The sequence below is a fragment of the Penicillium arizonense genome, assembly GCF_001773325.1.
Source record: "Penicillium arizonense strain CBS 141311 chromosome Unknown PENARI_contig028, whole genome shotgun sequence".
In the NCBI taxonomy this organism is placed as follows: Eukaryota; Fungi; Ascomycota; class Eurotiomycetes; order Eurotiales; family Aspergillaceae; genus Penicillium; species Penicillium arizonense.
In genome coordinates, this window is record NW_019173305.1 from 97,506 (window position 1) to 115,170 (window position 17,665).

The window sequence follows — 17,665 nt, forward strand, 5'->3', positions numbered from 1 at the left end:
TCTCAAGCCACTATACTTACAAGTTCCCCTTGGTATCTGAGTCTGATCCAGTAATCTTATCCGCATCATGTCCGTTCTTGCTTATTCCCCCATGCACCAAGCGACTGTTCCCGACCAGTTTGTCCACCAAAAGAGTCAGCGAAGAGCTCTGCATAACATCAAAAATTGAACACTCAGCATTCAAGGTGGTCACAATCCAGTTGCGTAACTCCACAGCAATAAGAGAATCAACGCCAATATCCGTCAGAGCCATTGAGGTATCGATCTCAGTTTCAAGACGCCCAAATTCCTTGGCCAGTCTCGTCACCAGTACGTCGTTGATAATGCTCCGCGCCTCAGCAGCTGTCTGAACTTCTGCGAGTAGGGATCTAGTATGTACCACTGTACCAACTGCTGCTCCAATACCACGGTCTGATGCCACAGCGACTCCATCCACGCGTTCCAGTGGCAAAAAGCGAATATCACGATTCCAAAATGCCGCTGATGCGGAGCGGGTGAACTCTGGCGGAATGGCCGTGATGATTTGACTGGACTCGGGACTCCGACGGGGATTTTGAATAGCCGATTCAACTAGTCGGATTACCATATTTCCGTCAATGACTCTGGGTCCTGTCTTTTCTAGGTGACTGGCCAAGGTAGTATTCTTTGTTTCAGCAAGAACACCAACAGACTTTACCATTCCAAGGTCAATAGAGACCCCTGGGAGACCGAGAGCCGCTCGATGACGGGCTAGTGCATCTTGGAAAGTACCACCGGCGGCATAATTGGCCTGGCCAGTATTGCCTGCAAGGCCGCTGAGGCTGGAGAGCATGACGAAGAATTCTAGAGATGAAGAGGGAATGAGTTCATGCAGATTCCAACTACCCTGTACCTTGCTTTGGATGACAGTGGTGTAGTCTGCGTAAGACATGTTCTCAAAGATTGAATCCTATGAAGATTAGTTAGTGCCCAGCTGATGATATTCGGAATCTGAATACATACCCTGAGCACCATAGCTCCCTGAATGACACCCTTGATTGGTGGCAGTAAGCTGGCGCATTCCGTGAGAACCTCGATCAGTTTACTCCTGTTTGCGACATCGCAGCTCTTCAAAACCACATTTACGCGATCTAACAGCAGGCTTTCCACAAACAGTTGGTCCTCAAGCGAAGGAGAGCCCGCTGAACGAGACATAAGAATGATATGACGCGCGCCTCTGTTCACTAAGGCTTGTGCAAGCAATTTTCCAATGCCACCCAAGCCCCCGACAATAAGGTAGCTGCCCTCAGGTGACAATGAGAGAGTTTTAGCTGATGGTAAGACCTAAATGTGTGATCAGCATCACCCGCAATGAAGGCGTCGAGACCGCGCAGGTCCTGACTCACCTTCACAATGTCTCCTTCGGCAGGCCGGAGAACAATCCTTCCCATATGTTTCCCCTCCTGCATGGCACGGAATGCCGACTCCAAGTCTGCGATAGAATAAGCAACTATGGGACTGACGGGTATAAACTTTCTCTGGTCGACAATCGCCGCAACCTTGTGAAGAAGGCCATAGAACTGATCAGGGCGGTGATCATACATGGTCCACAAATCAACCGAGAAAAATGATACACAGCGTGCAAATGGTGACAAAGAGATACTGTTATCCTCTTCAATATCTCGCTTTCCGATCTCGACGAAACGTCCGAAACGAGCAATACAACGCAATGTAGCACGGAGGAGAGGACCAGCCAGAGAATTGAGGATGACATCAACTCCTCTTCCAGCTGTATGGGCCATGATCTTATCGGCAAAAGACGCATCGTGGCTGGAGAAAATGTGATCGGGTTGGATACCATATGTTTCCGATATGAACGTGCGCTTCTCTATTGATCCCACGGTCACGAAAATCTCTGCTCCAGTACTCTGTGCCATCATGATAGCAGACTGTCCAATACCTCCACTAGCAGAGTGAATGAGGACAGACTCCTTGGGCTGAAGATGTGCAAGCTCGAAAAGACTGTGGTACGCTGTGGAATGAGCTATGGCCAGCGAGGCACCGTCTTCGAACGCCATCCAGTCGGGTAAACGAGCAATTGCATCCCAATGGATACGAACTGCTGTAGCTAAGCATCCAGGGGTGAGGGTATAGACTCGATCACCAACTTCAAATCCTCGAGCTGTAGCCTTGGGGCCTACTCGAGTCAAAACGCCACTGCATTCGAAGCCCATACGTTCCTCGTGTACTTGACCAAGAGCTACCATCAGATCTCGGGAGTTGAGCCCATATGCCATAGGCCTGAGTTCGACGAAGTCTTCTGGCAAGGGCTCATCAGGGCGAGGGTCTTCGACGAAAGTCAAGTTTTGTAGCTGACCGGGCGCAGTCGATGCGAGCTTCAGGTTCTTCCCTTCCTCCGCGAAAGGTTGGGGTTCTGATACTTGACGAGAGACTGAAGTCGCCAAGTGATTGTTTTGCAAAAAGTCCTCATAGACTCGAGGGATGTGCAGTGCTCCAGAGCGAACGGCATATTCAAGTTCCGAAAGCCTTGAGTCGCTGCTTGGCTTAGACAAGGTGGCGGAAAGAACACGAGTGATGTGATGAACTGATTCTGCGCTCCAAAGGGGTTCATTTGGATCAAGGTCCAGAGAGACATACTGCTTCCAGCTGTTCTCGCATCGCAGGGTCCGCAACATTCCATGATGAAGACTAGCAAATGGGCCTGGACAATCAATCTGAGCACCACGAGAGACCCACAAAACACCTAAGGATCGAGAAAATAAGAACTTGAGGTCTTCAAACTCTTCTGCGGTGGGCTGATCCAGCAATGTAGTCTCCAGATCTCCCAGGAATACCACAACCGTAAATGGATCAATTAACGCTTTGATTTCACTCAGCGCATGAACAGTCACGTTGAAAGGCCTGATCTCCGCAATGGATTTTGAAAGCTTCTCCAACCAATTTGTGGGGAGGGTCGAGCGGGAGTATACGATTGCCAGTCTGTATGATTGATCGGAGATCTTTTCAAATGGAGCAATCGCTAACGTGATGCTCGATAAGGAACAATCCACATTTTCTGTACTTGTATGCTTCATGGAAATACTCTCAAATCCAGCACGCTGAAGTGTCGTGGTCCATTGCTGCGAGAGCAAGTGAGCTCCTTCAGTCTCAAAATTTCCTGCATGACCGATGTTCTGTTAGAAATAACGCAGAGGCTAACTTGTTCATTAATAGAACTTACTTCGCCAAGCCGGAAGCGTCTCATACACCATACGCATCTCGACTCGATCAAGAGCTGGTCCCCACACAAAAAGTCGTCCACCAGGCTTCAAAAGAGTTCGTACATAGGCCATTGATTGCTGGAGGTTATGCGCCATGTATACCTGAGGTGAGGCAATTATCAAGTCGTAACAACCTGTCTCTACTCCCTGATCTGTAGGGTCTAAGTCAATATCATATCGTTGGAAAGCCACCCGACCCGCAGTCTCTCCAGCCCTAAGGCTGTCAACATGTTCCGCGAAGGGATCGGTAACGTCGTAGCTTCCGCAAAAGGCACCACTATTTGGCAAGTTCTCAAGTAGCTTCAAAACAATGCGTGTGCATTCGCCTCGACCAGCGCCAATTTCCAGGAACCGAGCACTAGGGTTCTTGTGGAGAAGGAGTTCAACCGTCTGCTGGACTTGGAGGGCACAATTTGTCACACTCAGTGGCTCTTTCATGTATATGTCACGCATGAGTTTTGCCGGATCGACTTTTCCTGTGAGGATACCCGGGAGGTCTTTTCCCATTTGGCAGACAAGGGTGTTCTCAGCGCTATCTTGGAAGATACGGTCAGTCCAGAGCTTCCTCATATTTTTCTTCACGGTCTCTTTCATCCACTGGAAATACTGAGAATATTCAATATTCGGCGTGGCCTCCACTGCGAGGGATAGGACTGTCTCAGCCATGTATTTTAGTGCAGTTGTCTGGAAACCCTTAGCCGAGATGCTGGCATCTATCAGCTCAGATGCTGGGGTGGGTGACAGATCGGACGCCATTAGCATGCCCACATCGGGCTTCCAAACAGTGGAGAAGCACCATCTATCTAAGTTGGACTGACTGATAGCGACTGGTCCTCCAACAGACTGGCAGAAAAGGCCTTGCAGGATGAGAATAGGAGACTCCCCGAGGTTGCTGGTAGGAGAAGTTCCTGCATTATAGACTGTCGCAGAGGATTCAAAGCCATTTGACTTAGCCTGATCTAGTCGCGAGCACATCTTGAACAAATGATCCGGCTCACTGCTAATATCCGCGGAAATGTACAGAGAAGCGATAGACTTTGGGACTGATGCATCACGCCCTTGGACACCCGCCGAAGGGAGAGTATGGGACATAGCTTGGAAAATTGTATCAAGGGTGGTTGGATGGATAACATGACTTTGCTGATAGTTGCATGGCATAACGGCCACAGTATCAGGCACTCGAATAACGGTTGTGGAACGACCTATTCCTTTTTGGGTAGTGATTTGGTTTTGGAACATGGAACCGTAGCTCAAACCGATCTCTTTGAGACCTTGATAAGTCTCGTCGGCTCTCACAGTGGGCCAGAGGCTGCTCTCATCCCAGTAATTGGCATGCCGATACGCCACCTCATCGTGCAAACAGAAGGTCTTGGAGTCCTGTGTGATGGCTGCAATGCGTCCCTCACAATGAAGTATCCATTTTCCAGTGGAATGCAGTGATTGGATATGAAAGTCGTTCCAGCCTTGAGCAGAGTAAATGCGGTCCACACAAGGTCGTAGTGAGATGCGAACATCGACACCCTCGTCATAATCTTCCAGCACTAACGCACGGGAAATATCAATAGCTTCGAGCTTATACCCAGTGATTTGAGCTTTAATCTGCACAGATTGTCGTAGAGCTTCAACAGCCATAGAAATGTATCCCGCACCAGGGTAAACAATACTCGACTGGACAACATGATCCCGCACCCAAGGAATATCTCGTGGGCGTATGATATGGCGCCAGCTCGGGGTCAAGGGAGAGAAATCGGCAGTTGGGCGCCCCAAAAGATCATGAGAAGGAACAGTTCTGTCTCGGGCAAATTTGCTCAAACGAGACTCCCACCAGTATTTTGTTTGGTGATTCCAGGGGTATGGAGGTAGATCTCTCAGGATTTGCAAGCCATGGGGACGGCCCTGGGGGAAGTTGACAGCACCCAGATCTACAGGGTATCCTTGCTGAATGAGCTTACAAACTAAGGAATGCATGCTTTCCACTGCACTCTGACCCCTTATAAGACAAGACGCGTACGAGATCTTAAGGTCTTTCAACTCGGGCACTGCAAGGCACTGGCGAATAGGTCCTCCCAGCGCCCCATGAGGCCCAACTTCGATAAGAGCATCAACAGAGGAGGCATTGTTCTGGGTTTCATCAATGCACATGTGGCGCAGGGAAGATACAAACTCCACGGGTTGGAGAGCATTGCGCACCCAATGAGCTGGGTCAGTAATGTCTTCCGTCCGACTCATGCGGCGACCAGTTGTGGACGAAGAATAAATGACCGAATCTCCATTTTCTGCAATCGGGGTCACCCAGGGAGCCATGGCCTCCAGATAGGGCTCGGTGATGGGCTGCACCAAGTGCGAATGGTATCCAGCGGTGACCTTTAGCCGACGGGCAAATATGTTTTCCTGTGAAATCATGGCCCCAAGCTCGAGAATAGCAGGGGTATCACCGGAGACTGTGACACTGACAGGGCTGTTAACACATCCCACGACCAATACGCCTGACTTGACGCGTGAGATCCTCTCTTGCGCGTCTTCGCGACCGAGACCTACAGCAATCATGCCGCCACTATCATCAAGCAGATGTACCAGGCGAGTAGTAAGATCACCTCGATAGTAGACAATTGCCAGGGCATATTTGAGATCAATAAACCCGGAGGCGTAAGCAGCACTAACTTCGCCACTGGAGTGTCCGGTGACTCCTGTGGGATGAATACCCCAGGACTTGAGGAGATCAACCAGAGCCATTTGAACTGACGCGACGAGTGGAAGACTGTACTCAACCTCATTAACGTGGCTGGAGGACTCGTTCCGCATGAGCTCATCGACCAAGGACCACGGTACACCGAGCTCGTATAGATATTCCTGGGCACGAATGAGGGTATCCCTGAACACAGGATAGAGTCCAATAAGCTCTCTTCCCATAGCATACCATTGTGCGCCCTGCCCAGTAAACACAAATCCTAAGCGAGGTACACGAGAGGATCTGACTGGGACGACAGAAGCCTGCGTCTGTGGTTTAGTCTTGTCTAGAGACGCGACAAGAGCTTCTAAAGAATTTGCTGCACATGCCAATGTCCAAGGGAAGCGAGAACGTCTTTCACCCAAAGTGAATGCCAATTTATCAAGATGATGTTCCGAGTTGCGGGTATTGAGGGTAGTCAGATAGTTGAAGTGCTGGTCACGCATGATTTCCGCCGTGTACTTGTCCTTCGCACTCAAGACAAAGACACGAGGCCTGTCTCCAAACACGGAAGACTCATTAGAGAGAAGTTCACTGTGGTTTTCCGGAAGGAGATACTGTGGGTGTTCGATGATAGCATGAGCATTGGCTCCTCCGTAGCCAAAGTTATTGACAGAGGCCCGCTGTAAACTGTGCGAGGGCCATGCATCAAGTAAAAGCGGGATCTACACGAGTAATAATTAGTGAAAATGTGATAGACAGAGTTGGTTCCTCAACTCACCCGGATCCTTAGGTCTTCGAACGGAATATTTGGATTCGCATTCTCGTAGTTTATATGCGGCGGTATCAGACCCTTTTCCAGGGCCATGACCACCTTGATGACTCCTGCCAGTCCACTTGTTGCTTCTGTATGTCCAATATTGGTCTTTACAGATCCCATTAAGATTGGGTTGTCACTTGTCCTATGCACCCCGAATACCTCCCCAACTGCGATGGCTTCCATCAAATCACCGGTTTGGGTTCCGGTTCCGTGTGCTTCAACATAGCCTGTGTCAATGGGATTAAGCCCGCAGGCCTGATAGCATGCTTCCATAAGGTCTTTTTGTGCATCTGCGCTTGGCGACGTAATCGTGGTGGTTCTGCCATCTTGGTTGATGCCTGTATTTCGAATAACAGCACGCACAGCGTCACCATCTCGCACAGCATCTGCTAAGGGCTTGAGAACAATGCTTGCAATGCCGTCTCCACGACCATATCCATTAGCGCGGGAATCAAAGGCAAAGCATTTGCCTTCTTTTGAAAAAATTCTACATTCCCGTCATTGGTAACATCAGCCTCCTTTCAACCGGGGAGGTGGTGGGGGGGAGGACACTCAACGATGAGTACATACCCTAGTTTTGTGCCTGCAATAAACATGTCTGGGTTTAGCAAAATACCCGAGCCTCCCACAATTGCCATCTTTGACTCCCCTGTGCGGAGGCTTTGGCATGCCAGATGCAAAAGCGTCAAAGATGTCGAACAGCCTGTGTCAACCATAACACTAGGCCCTCTCAGGTCATAAAAATGTGAAATTCGATTGGCGACCATGGCAGCGCCATTTCCAGTGACAAAATATGCGTTATTCACGCTGGTAGGATCCCGCATATGATTGTCATGGTTGTCACGGAAAGAGGTGCCGGCAAAGACGGACACATTGGTTCCTGCGATTTGCTCGATGGGAATGCCGGCGTTTTCCAGCGCTTCATAGACAGTTTCAAGCTGGAAACGTACCTCTGGGTCCATTGTCTATAACTATCAGTGGCTGATCCGGTGAGGCGATTTAGGGCTCGCTCACTTTGGAAACGTCTGCCGAAAAATTGAAGAACGAGGCATCAAAATGTGTCACATCTTCCTTTAAATAGTGTGCTCCTTTTACATATGACTACATTTTTAATGTTGTTTGGTATCAGTTTGTCATTGGAACCGGAAGCTTCAGGATGACTTACTGTTCCAATGTGGCCTTGATCTGGATGATACCATGCCTCTGAATGAAATCTCGCTGGGTTGATGGGCGACCATGCACTACGACCATTGGCAAGAAGATCCCATAATTGCTCTGGGTTGGTTGCATCCCCCGGGAATCGACAACCCATACCAATGATGGCAATGGGCATTGGAGATATCTCCATATCGCTGTTTGGAGTTGGTGCGTCGATGCCAATGGACATCGAGTCATCGGATGAGTCCCCTCTGGTAACCATGATTTTTGAGTGAGGCTTTTGGCTTGTATTTCAGTACCCGGGGATATATTTTCTTTCGCGCATGTCTAGCGCTATTTACAGTAATCACTGGCAGGTCTGACACATGAGCCATGGCCACTGCGCTTCGGAATAATACCCCACAATGTATAGATAGATGCAAGATTACTTGCATGAACACGAGCTTGGTGGATCAATCTAATGTCCGATTTGAGGGTTTTAGGACGTTCGTCCAAGGGCGGTGGTACCACCTCAAAGGGCGCCAATGATGGTGTGGAAACGAAACCACAACAGGTTTATTTCAAGAACTTACTCTCTACAGAAAATCGTTGCTCTTCTACTTTTCAGTCAATTATTCGAAAGATCTGCTACCTTAGCCCTTGTGGAGTTCGTGGCGCAGCTGCGTTGGCCCCAGTAAGACTGAACGCTCGCCCCTCAACTGGGCGACATCTGACATGAGGCAAAGATCTGTTCACAGAGCCGAGCCGCACATTGAGCGTATATTATATACAAGAGACAGAAGGGAAACCTAAATAAATCCTTGACCGGCGTAAGTTTCCGAAGAAGGGCTATGACAACGAGCTGCGATTTGGGTTTCACTATATAATCTCCCTTGCTTGAACAGGTGAATACTACTGTCAAGTAAGAATATCTTTGCGCAGAAGCAGACAGCATATAAAGAGTATCCATTTTTATTTGTCCAAGAATCACCCTACAATAACTAGATCAAAACGATCCCTCAACTCATCAAGTGTGGTAAAGGGCCTTGCAAAATGCATTCCCTCTGCGTTCCTACTTTCAAGTCTCTCCGCACCCTCTGCAACCAAAGGAATCTTCTCCTCGAGAGCAATACTTTCGCTGTGTAGTGAGAGCCACTCGGGACAGGTCGCGATGTCAAGATATCGGGTTGAAAGAGCGGCTGTTGGCTCTTTTTGCGGAGAAAATTGCCGGTGATGATGGTGCATAATACTCGAAGCTATTACTTCGTCATTATCTGCAGAATTATGGACCGTTCAGGCGGATTTACATGCCACATCCCCGACATACACTTGAGGGTGGGCCCAAAGAAGCCCAATGCTGCTCCTGCAGCACATACATAGAGGGCGACAGACATTTTGGGGGCGATGTTTTCTAGGACCAGTAATGAAGCTAGCTACATATTATTTTAAACCGATTGATAAGAAAGTACGGAAAAGGGTGGTAGTGGCGTTTTGTCCATGTAGGGCTGGTGGTACCACTCCAGAGCCCCCTAGAACCCCCACATCCAAGGGCTCTTAGATCTTCGATTTTTATAATGTTAGTTACCAGTTCAAAAAAAAAAAGCTCGATGGGCATATGATCGTGACTGCAGCAGCTGAAGCTCGCGGGTCGATGGACGCCGCTCCCATATAACGATCGTAGTGCATGGCCGATTCCCAACCATTGCAGATATCGGGTGGTACGGATTCCTTATAAAAGCGAACTCGACGGCAAGACATGGGTGGTATCACTGGCAGGCATAATGCTCTTCATAGTCTTGCTAATTCGAGCTGTGGCAGCCTGGTCCGTCCAGCTGAGTCAGTTAGACACGGTGCATTGGGAAACCATAGATGTTGCAATTGGCCGATGAGCGTGCCAGTGATATCCACATGGTTGCGCGGGCCTCGGGCACCTGTAGACTTCCAAATGAAATCCTCTCACTAGCGCAGGGGTCATATGTAGTGATCAAGCGCGAGGTGGTTGAAATAAAGCTATGTAATAGTGTTTAAAGAACCGTATGTGTGAAAAGAAGAATCCTGCCAGGTTCAGAGGCCATTTACAATGTAGTCTCCCAACAACAACTAGTGCTTACGGCCCCGGGACCAGGCAAACTCGTATAATCCAGATAAAACTCTCGCAACAAATTCTCCTAAATTCTTCAAAGATGTCTTCAGATCCAACTTCCCCCGTCAGTCTCGCTCACTCCTACATCGCCAACGCTCGGTTTCACCGGCGCTTCACCCTCGAAGCCACTGCTACACATGGCCCCCTAAATGTAACCTACGCCGAGTTCGGGCGGCAACCAGACGAGTCAGGGACTACTCCGACTATTCTTTTGATTCCAGGGATGTTTTCTTCTCGATATCTTGGCGTACAACTGCATGCGATTGCCGATAAATTAGGCGTGCGTGTGTTAGTTGTCGATCGGTGAGTGTGGAATCTTTTCGGCCCCCACTATACATGAATGAGCCACGCTAAAACCAGCATATTATTGACAGTCCTGGAATGGGTGGCTCGACTGATGTACCGCTCGTACAGCGCATGTCTATCTGGGTGGAACTCGTCCCGCGTCTTCTGACACATCTCGGTATTCAACATGTGGCGCTGGCGTCGCATAGTGCTGGCACTATGTATCTTTTGAATACTTTGTACCATTGTCCGGATCTTTTGTATCCAAACAATATGGCGATTAACATGTTAGGTATGTTGTTTATCCTATTGGGCTCTTTCTTCTTGTTATCTATATGCTCCTCGGGTATATCCAAAAAGAATGTTGAACTAATAACCTCTCAGCACCCTGGGTTGATCCCGCGCACTCGCATAATACTTCTATGCAAATGCTTCAATATATCCCCACCAAAGCCTTTGGCATCTGGCATCGCATCCCACGCTTCTTCCTACTCCAAGCCGGGCCCGCATTCGCGTCAAGCGGGGCAGTAGTGAAGAAAGTGACCAATGCAATTTCCTCAAATGACACTAGCAGTCAAGACAATTCTCATCAGGAAAAGCAGCGTCGTCATATTGAGGAAGTGTATGGAGTATCGCGTGATATGCAGGCTGAATTAGACAGCCTGATGCACAAATACATGTTTGAAGAAAACACTGTTGGCGCGAACAGCGAAGCTCTGCAGTGTCTACGGAAAGAGCCTAACAATACGTGGGGTAAATGTGAGGATTATGAGGTCTTCGTACGGGAGATTGTGGATTTGGAACGGGGACGAGACCGAGAGGGTACTCCGTTGAGGATTCAGGCGTATTTTGCTGAATCTGATGTTATGATTGGAAAGAAGGGGCAGGCATATTTTGAAGAGTGCTGGCGTGGGACGAATGGAGAGTATAAGGATGTAGTCGAGTTTGCCTCGACTACAGTACCTGATACTGACCATGATACTTTGGCGTTGTCAGTGGATGTTTGGGAGGGTATTTTCCAAGGTGTACTGGAAGTCGTGGGTAGCCACTCGAACTGATTTTACCAAGGGACCATGGGGTAAGTGAGTTCAATATAATTGATATTTTTTTTGCAGTTGTCTCTTACTGCACGGACATTACTGGAATATTGATGGCGAACAGTGAACTTGGATTCATTAATATACCAATCCGATCTTCTTCTTACATTCAAACTAATCCTGGAATGCAAATCAGACTGATTTAGACTCATCGACATGCTTCATAGCCTCATGAAACATTTCAACCAAACGACTAGCCGCATCCTCCCCCCAAAACAGAGCTTCATCTTCAATACAACGCTGAATATAATCCCGAGCGCGAGGCCTCATCTCAGCTTCATACTTAACAACAGCTCGCTCAATAGCCACAATATCAGCCTCTTCATCAGACCCATCTCCAACCTCCCCACCATTTGCCTCAGCCATAATACTCTCAAACAGCACCAAAGCATCATACATAGCCTGATTAACCCCCTCCCCATTCGGCGTAGAAATATGCGCCGCATCCCCCAACATCGTAGCCCCAGGAACATGCCTCCAACAACCTTGATCCCCCTGCTTATCATCCTCCGCAGCAGGAGCAGGCAAGAAAATATCCGGATCAAGACGATAGAGAGGCCAAGCACGCCAGGGTCCCTCAGCTGCAGCGATGAAAGCCCGTAGATGCGGAGCCCAATCACCATAGAACCCGTCAGGCGCGAGCATTGCAGCACGCGTCTTTTCGGTATCGGTTACATCAGCAATGCCTCCAGGTCTCGTTATAGCCTCTGATGCAATCAACCCCATGTAGACACGATAAGAGCTATCAGCTGTTTGCTGGATGCAGAGTGTACTCTTTGAACCCGTAGCCATTGAGTTGCCGGCGCCCACCATTTCGAGTGCTGCATTGTATTGTGGGTTGTTGGGTGATAAGCGGCCTTCTATGAAGCTTTTCCCGGAGTATAGTGGTTTCGCAGGGGTGAACTGTAGAAGAGTTAGCCATGTCCAGGAACAAAAAAGAAGAATGTCTTGTAAAGAAAAGTAAACACATACCAATTGCCGTAACCTACTCCAAGCCCCATCAGCACCAACAACAAGCCGAAACCCCCTCTCAACAGTCCCATCAGCAAAGTGCAGAGCTATCCCCGCAGCACCTCGCACCTTGCTCTCACTTGTCCCATTCTCAACAGAAGCCAAGGTCTTCCCCCATCGAACACGCTCCATTGGAATAGAATCAAGCAACATCCGCCTTAACTGGAGACGATCAATCTCAGGCGCATCGCGCACCTCATCAAAGACACTGCGGTGATTTCCGTATGCATCTTGGATGGTCATAGTCATTGCATTGCGGCGGGCTAATTTCTCAAATTCATCTGTTAGACCGGCGCGGCGGAGTGCTGCTTGGCCTGTTTCACTATGCAGGTCCAGGGTGCCGCCTTGGAAGCATGCTGATGGTTGAGGGGATGTGTCACGCTCGAAGATTGTGTAGTTTATATGGGCTGTTTCGAGGAGGCGGGCGAATATTAGGCCGCTGGGCCCGCCGCCGATAATGGCGATTGGAAGTTGAATTGAGGTTTGGTGTGGCATATTTTTTGTGATTGAATCGGTGAGGTTTGTGGTTGGGTGAAAGATGTGGTATAGAGGTGTTTTAGGAGGGAGGTTTGGTTGTGGTTCTATAGAGTTGAGGATAACGACGCAGAAGATGGCCGACTGAGGAGCGGGCGGCCACCTTTATACTTACCGTCGGGTCGGGCACATACTCGGTATTTGGTAGACATAGACAAGCATTAAATGTTCGTCGGTTCCGAATTATCGTAAATGGGCGAGTGAATACAGGTAAAGGCCTGTTACGCTCGGTCCCGAGCCCCTATCTGGCCGAAGCGAATCTGGCTTGAAAATCGGCGCTGGGAGCTCCGACTGGAACGTAATATATGGTGTATGTCCATGATCTTGGAGCCTGAGTTACTTGTATTCTTAAAAGTTAGAGAAATCTCCGAAAGAGAGAAGATGTCTGACAGTACGCAGCAGGGCTAACAGAGTGGGTCCAATTTTCCTAGTGATGATTGGTGCAGATCTTAGAAGCTTGTTTCCTGGCATATCTGCCCCGTCGACCAGGTTTATACTTCTCACTTAGTTAAGACTTGCCCAGCACTCTAGTAGGAAGAAGAATTTCATTTGGATCGAATGCATAAATCACATTAATATGGAGGTATCGAACATCTAAGAAAAAGACCCAAGAGGAACACCAAAACGTAAATCAAAGACAAGACCCGAAAGATGCCCGATCAACGAGAAAGCTGTGTCGAAACAAAGCCAGCTTTAAAACAAAAAGGCCATGGAAAAGAAACCAAGCCAATATATGAAAATTGACACAAAAAAAAAAAAGAAAATCAAACAGGCTCAACTGTCTGCAGAGGGACGTATCCCTCATCTTCCCTAATGGTGGTTCTGACACCCTTGCCAGTAACCAGGGACCAAAATGAAGCGGCCACACCACCAACCCGACGACGGAGAGAGCGTGGGCTATCTGACAGGATGGTGGCGGGAGACCACCAGCTACGCTTCCGGGCATGAGCGCCACGACCGATACCAGCCGCGGAGATTGCACCAGAGGCGATCTCTTTCTCGAGACGTTCCGTGGTCATCCAAGAGGGACGGCTCCAGAACTTCAGTAGGAGACTGCTGACCACGACAGAGACACTGGACAGGGCCATTGCAGCGCCGGCTGCCATAGGCGGTAGCATGAAGCCAGTGAAGGGGAGGAAAAGGCCCATTGCGAATGGAAGACCGATGACGTTGTACAGACAGGCCCACATCAGGTTCAGCTTGATGCGTGTGAAGACAGCGCGCGAGAGGGACAGACTGGCAGGCACGGAGAGGAGGTCGTCGGGACGCATCAGGACGATGTCAGCTGCTTCCACGGCTACGTCTGTGCCGGAGGCGAGGGCGATTCCGACTGATGCTGTTGCCAGCGCTGGGGAGTCGTTGATGCCGTCGCCGACCATTGCGACGCGCTCGCCTTCGGCTTGGAGGGCGGAGATAATGGATCGTTTCTCTGATGGTGAGACGGAGGCGTGGATTGCGGTTTTGGGGATGCCGACCGCTGTCGCGATTGCTGTTGCAGTTGAGAGCGTGTCGCCTGTTACCATTGAGGTTGAGATTCCCATGTGGTGCAGCGCTGCCACTGCGGCTGCGGCTGTGTCTTTGACTGTGTCCCGAAGGGAGATGGTGCCGGCGTAGCGGTTGTCGATTGCGACATGAATCTGGGTTATACCGGATCCTGAGCTACTGGGCTTGGGGACTCCGGCCTCGGGGGTAGACTCAGATGCCGCAGAGTCGGGGTCTGCATCAGCAGGCACAGGGACATCTTTGGAACGGAGGTAGTCAGCGTTGCCCAGAAGGACATTATACCGAATACGGTCGCCGCTGGATGTAGGTTCGACAGTAGCAGAGATACCCTTGCCAACACAGTTGTCAAAGTCGCCCATGGCACCAGGCAGTCCATCCTCTCCGGGATGTCCTGATTCTGTTTTAGCCGCAGAAAGGATCGCTCTTCCAATTGGGTGTTCACTGCCTGTCTCTGACAGACCGACAACAAGCCACCAAAGCTGGCGACGCCAATCATTCATTGTCCATTGGGGTTCAATCCGGGTGTGCGCCACGCTCATCTTTCCTGTAGTCAAGGTGCCAGTCTTGTCAAAGACAACATGGGTGACCTTGGTGGCGGCTTCCAGAACAGCACCACCTTTAACAAGAATACCGTGCTCTGCGCCAACTCCAGTACCGACCATAACAGCAGTCGGCGTACTCAGACCCAAAGCACAGGGACACGCGAAGACAATCACTGAGATGCAGAGCTTCAGACAGACCATAACTCGGCCACCGTTGCCTTCGACTTCGAAGATCATAGGCGGGTGAGGAAGTATATGGCTAAGGAACATCCAGCCGAAGAACGTGATTAAGCCGAGGCCAATAATAGAGGGTACAAAGTAACCAGCGACGATATCAGCCATGCGCTGAATTGGAGCACGGCTTGTCTGTGCGTCTTGCACCAATTTCACAATCTGACTGAGCTGGGTGTCCTTGCCAGCTCTAAGGACTTTGAAGTCGATTGAGTTCGTGCCATTCACAGTTCCAGCAACGACTTGGCTACCCATCTTCTTATGGATTGGTAGTGCCTCTCCGCTAATCATGCTCTCGTCAACATAGCTCTCGCCGCGAATCACAACTCCATCCGCAGACACCTTGTCTCCGGGATGGAGAATGACAATATCACCCACTTGAATCAGCTCGGTGGGGATGCACTTTTGATTCACTGTCATGTCCTCGGCCAGGGCTGGTTGCTCGGAAGCGCCAGACGTAGGCTTGGTGGACCAGCGCTCGGCCAACTTCTCTGCCGCAATGGGATCTTCGTAGATAGTCGTCATAGATGGAGTCAAAGACATAAGCCGGGACAGAGCAGCGGAAGTTTGACCCTTAGCACGGTTCTCTAACCACCGTCCTAAAGTGATGAACGTAATCAGCATCGTGCTGGTGTCAAACACGGTGCTTGGGCGTTTGTGATCAATGCTGCAGAGGGCCAAGGTCATAGTGAAACAGCTGTAAAAGAAGGCAGCCGATGTCCCCAACATAACGAGCACGTCCATAGTTGGGGAGCGGTGCTTGAGAGACTTGAAGCTGGTAACATAGAATCGTCTACCAATGCCAAATTGCACTGGTATTGTAAGACAAAGACAAATCAAGTCTCCAAGGTAGAGGCCCGGCATCAGTTCAAAGCCACCAAAGTCAAGTCCGGGCAGATACATGGGAAGAATCATGCTGATGAGGAAAACAGGCACCGCAAAGGACGCTGAGGTGATGAATGCGCGCCTCCACTCTTGGATTTCCTTTGTCTTTGACAGCGACTGTAATTGCGCGTTCGTATCGTCCGAGTCAACCATCAGGGCGTTGTAGCCAGCGGCTTCAATCACATCCACCACGGACCGGATTCCAATGATTGATGGGTCAAAGGAGATTGCTATCCGGGAGTTGGACATTTTGATTGATGCCGAATGAACCCCAGATTTCTGTAGTAGGTTGTCTTCCAGTGCAGAAGCAGAAGCAGCATCCCGTAAGCCATGCAAGCTTAGATTGATATGTTGCGTCTTCTTCGACAGAGGCGCCTGCACCTCTGATGACACAATCGACGCATCGAATCCAGAATCCTCTATTAAATCTGGGATTTTGCTGGCGGGGATGATGGCTGAATCGTGGATAACCACCGCACGCTCAGCCAGAAGACTGATATTAAATTGGACCACACCATCCACACCACTCAAGGCACCCTCAACACTAGATGTACAAGCGCCGCAGGTCATGCCTCCGACTGCGACAGTCGTGACCAAAAGTCCAGTTTTGTTTTCCGAGTCGACCGGTGTGGATGACCCTTCAGGTCCAGCTAGGGATGTTTCCAACACACGCGCCCCAAACCCTCGGTCCTCAATAATCTCTGCGATCTGCTCCGGGGTAATGGCACCAGCATCATGCTCCACCACAGCGCGCTCAGAAAGCAGGGACACGTCCACCGAGTTCACACCCTTAACGTCTTTCAGTCCGCTTTCCACGGCAGATGTACATGCGCCGCATGTCATACCTTCCACGGCCAGGTTCGTGATCGAGAATCGCGTGGCTGTAGTATCGGAGACGGCATCGGTGTGGGGTTTGGTCTGTTCGTCGGTGGATAAGACTGTCGCATCGAAGCCACAATCTTCAATCATCTCCGCTACTTTTGCCGGCGATAAGACCGTCGGATCATGTTGCACAGCAGCCCGGCCCATTATAAGGCTGACGGAGACATCCTGCACACTTTCGACCCCCTTAAATGCGCCCTCCACTGCAGACGTGCATGCTCCACAAGTCATGCCGTCTATTTTGATAGTCGTCGTGGCCATTGCGGGTCGATCGGACCGGCCAACTGCGGCTAGGTTTGGCATTTTGACGGTGAAGCGCGAGGCGATCACGGCGAGGGAGGATGGGCTATCGCATAAGGAGGGATGCGATCGGGCTTTGTAAAAGAGAGGGCGCTAATAGCGCGATGAGGAACGGATGCTCTCGGATGGCGCAAGACCGAACAGATCATTCCCCAGTTAGACCAAGGAACTGCAGAAGTTAAAATATACAGAGTACACTCTGCCAAAGGCCACGTCAAGGAGATGCAAAGACAAGAAATAAAACCAAGGGCAATGTAAGGCAACGGCTGCAGTGGATTTGATTACGAGGGGTGTGGATCGCATCCCCGAGCCACGCAAAAGAATGCAATCCCCGATTCCCCGATCTCATATACAGTAGGCAGCTGATAAGATGGTCCTGTTTTTAAGA

At 49.9% G+C, this 17,665-nt stretch overlaps 4 protein-coding genes across 4 annotated transcripts; 1 reads left to right on the forward strand and 3 right to left on the reverse strand.

The window, feature by feature from the left end:
* Positions 1–16: 16 nt before the first annotated feature.
* On the reverse strand, positions 17–8,147 carry PENARI_c028G10541 (type I polyketide synthase; the record flags this gene model as incomplete). The annotated part of the gene is made up of 8 exons (XM_022636240.1): positions 17–928; positions 982–1,302; positions 1,365–3,136; positions 3,200–6,632; positions 6,689–7,214; positions 7,298–7,692; positions 7,742–7,828; positions 7,893–8,147. 8 exons carry the CDS (start codon positions 8,145–8,147, stop codon positions 17–19), a joined length of 7,701 nt encoding a protein of 2,566 aa, XP_022483933.1.
* A 1,900-nt stretch (positions 8,148–10,047) lies between these two features.
* PENARI_c028G10447 (alpha/beta fold hydrolase) lies at positions 10,048–11,350 on the forward strand (the record flags this gene model as incomplete). Its single annotated transcript, XM_022636239.1, has 3 exons — positions 10,048–10,310; positions 10,382–10,584; positions 10,677–11,350. The coding sequence occupies 3 exons, from the start codon at positions 10,048–10,050 to the stop codon at positions 11,348–11,350; spliced, it is 1,140 nt and encodes a 379-aa protein (XP_022483972.1).
* Positions 11,351–11,521: 171 nt separating this feature from the next.
* PENARI_c028G08593 (FAD-dependent oxidoreductase) lies at positions 11,522–12,895 on the reverse strand (the record flags this gene model as incomplete). Its single annotated transcript, XM_022636223.1, has 2 exons — positions 11,522–12,292; positions 12,362–12,895. The coding sequence occupies 2 exons, from the start codon at positions 12,893–12,895 to the stop codon at positions 11,522–11,524; spliced, it is 1,305 nt and encodes a 434-aa protein (XP_022483909.1).
* An 803-nt stretch (positions 12,896–13,698) lies between these two features.
* On the reverse strand, positions 13,699–17,280 carry ctpA (Cu(2+)-transporting P-type ATPase CCC2; the record flags this gene model as incomplete). The annotated part of the gene is made up of 1 exon (XM_022636256.1): positions 13,699–17,280. One exon carries the CDS (start codon positions 17,278–17,280, stop codon positions 13,699–13,701), a length of 3,582 nt encoding a protein of 1,193 aa, XP_022483901.1.
* Positions 17,281–17,665: the final 385 nt, after the last annotated feature.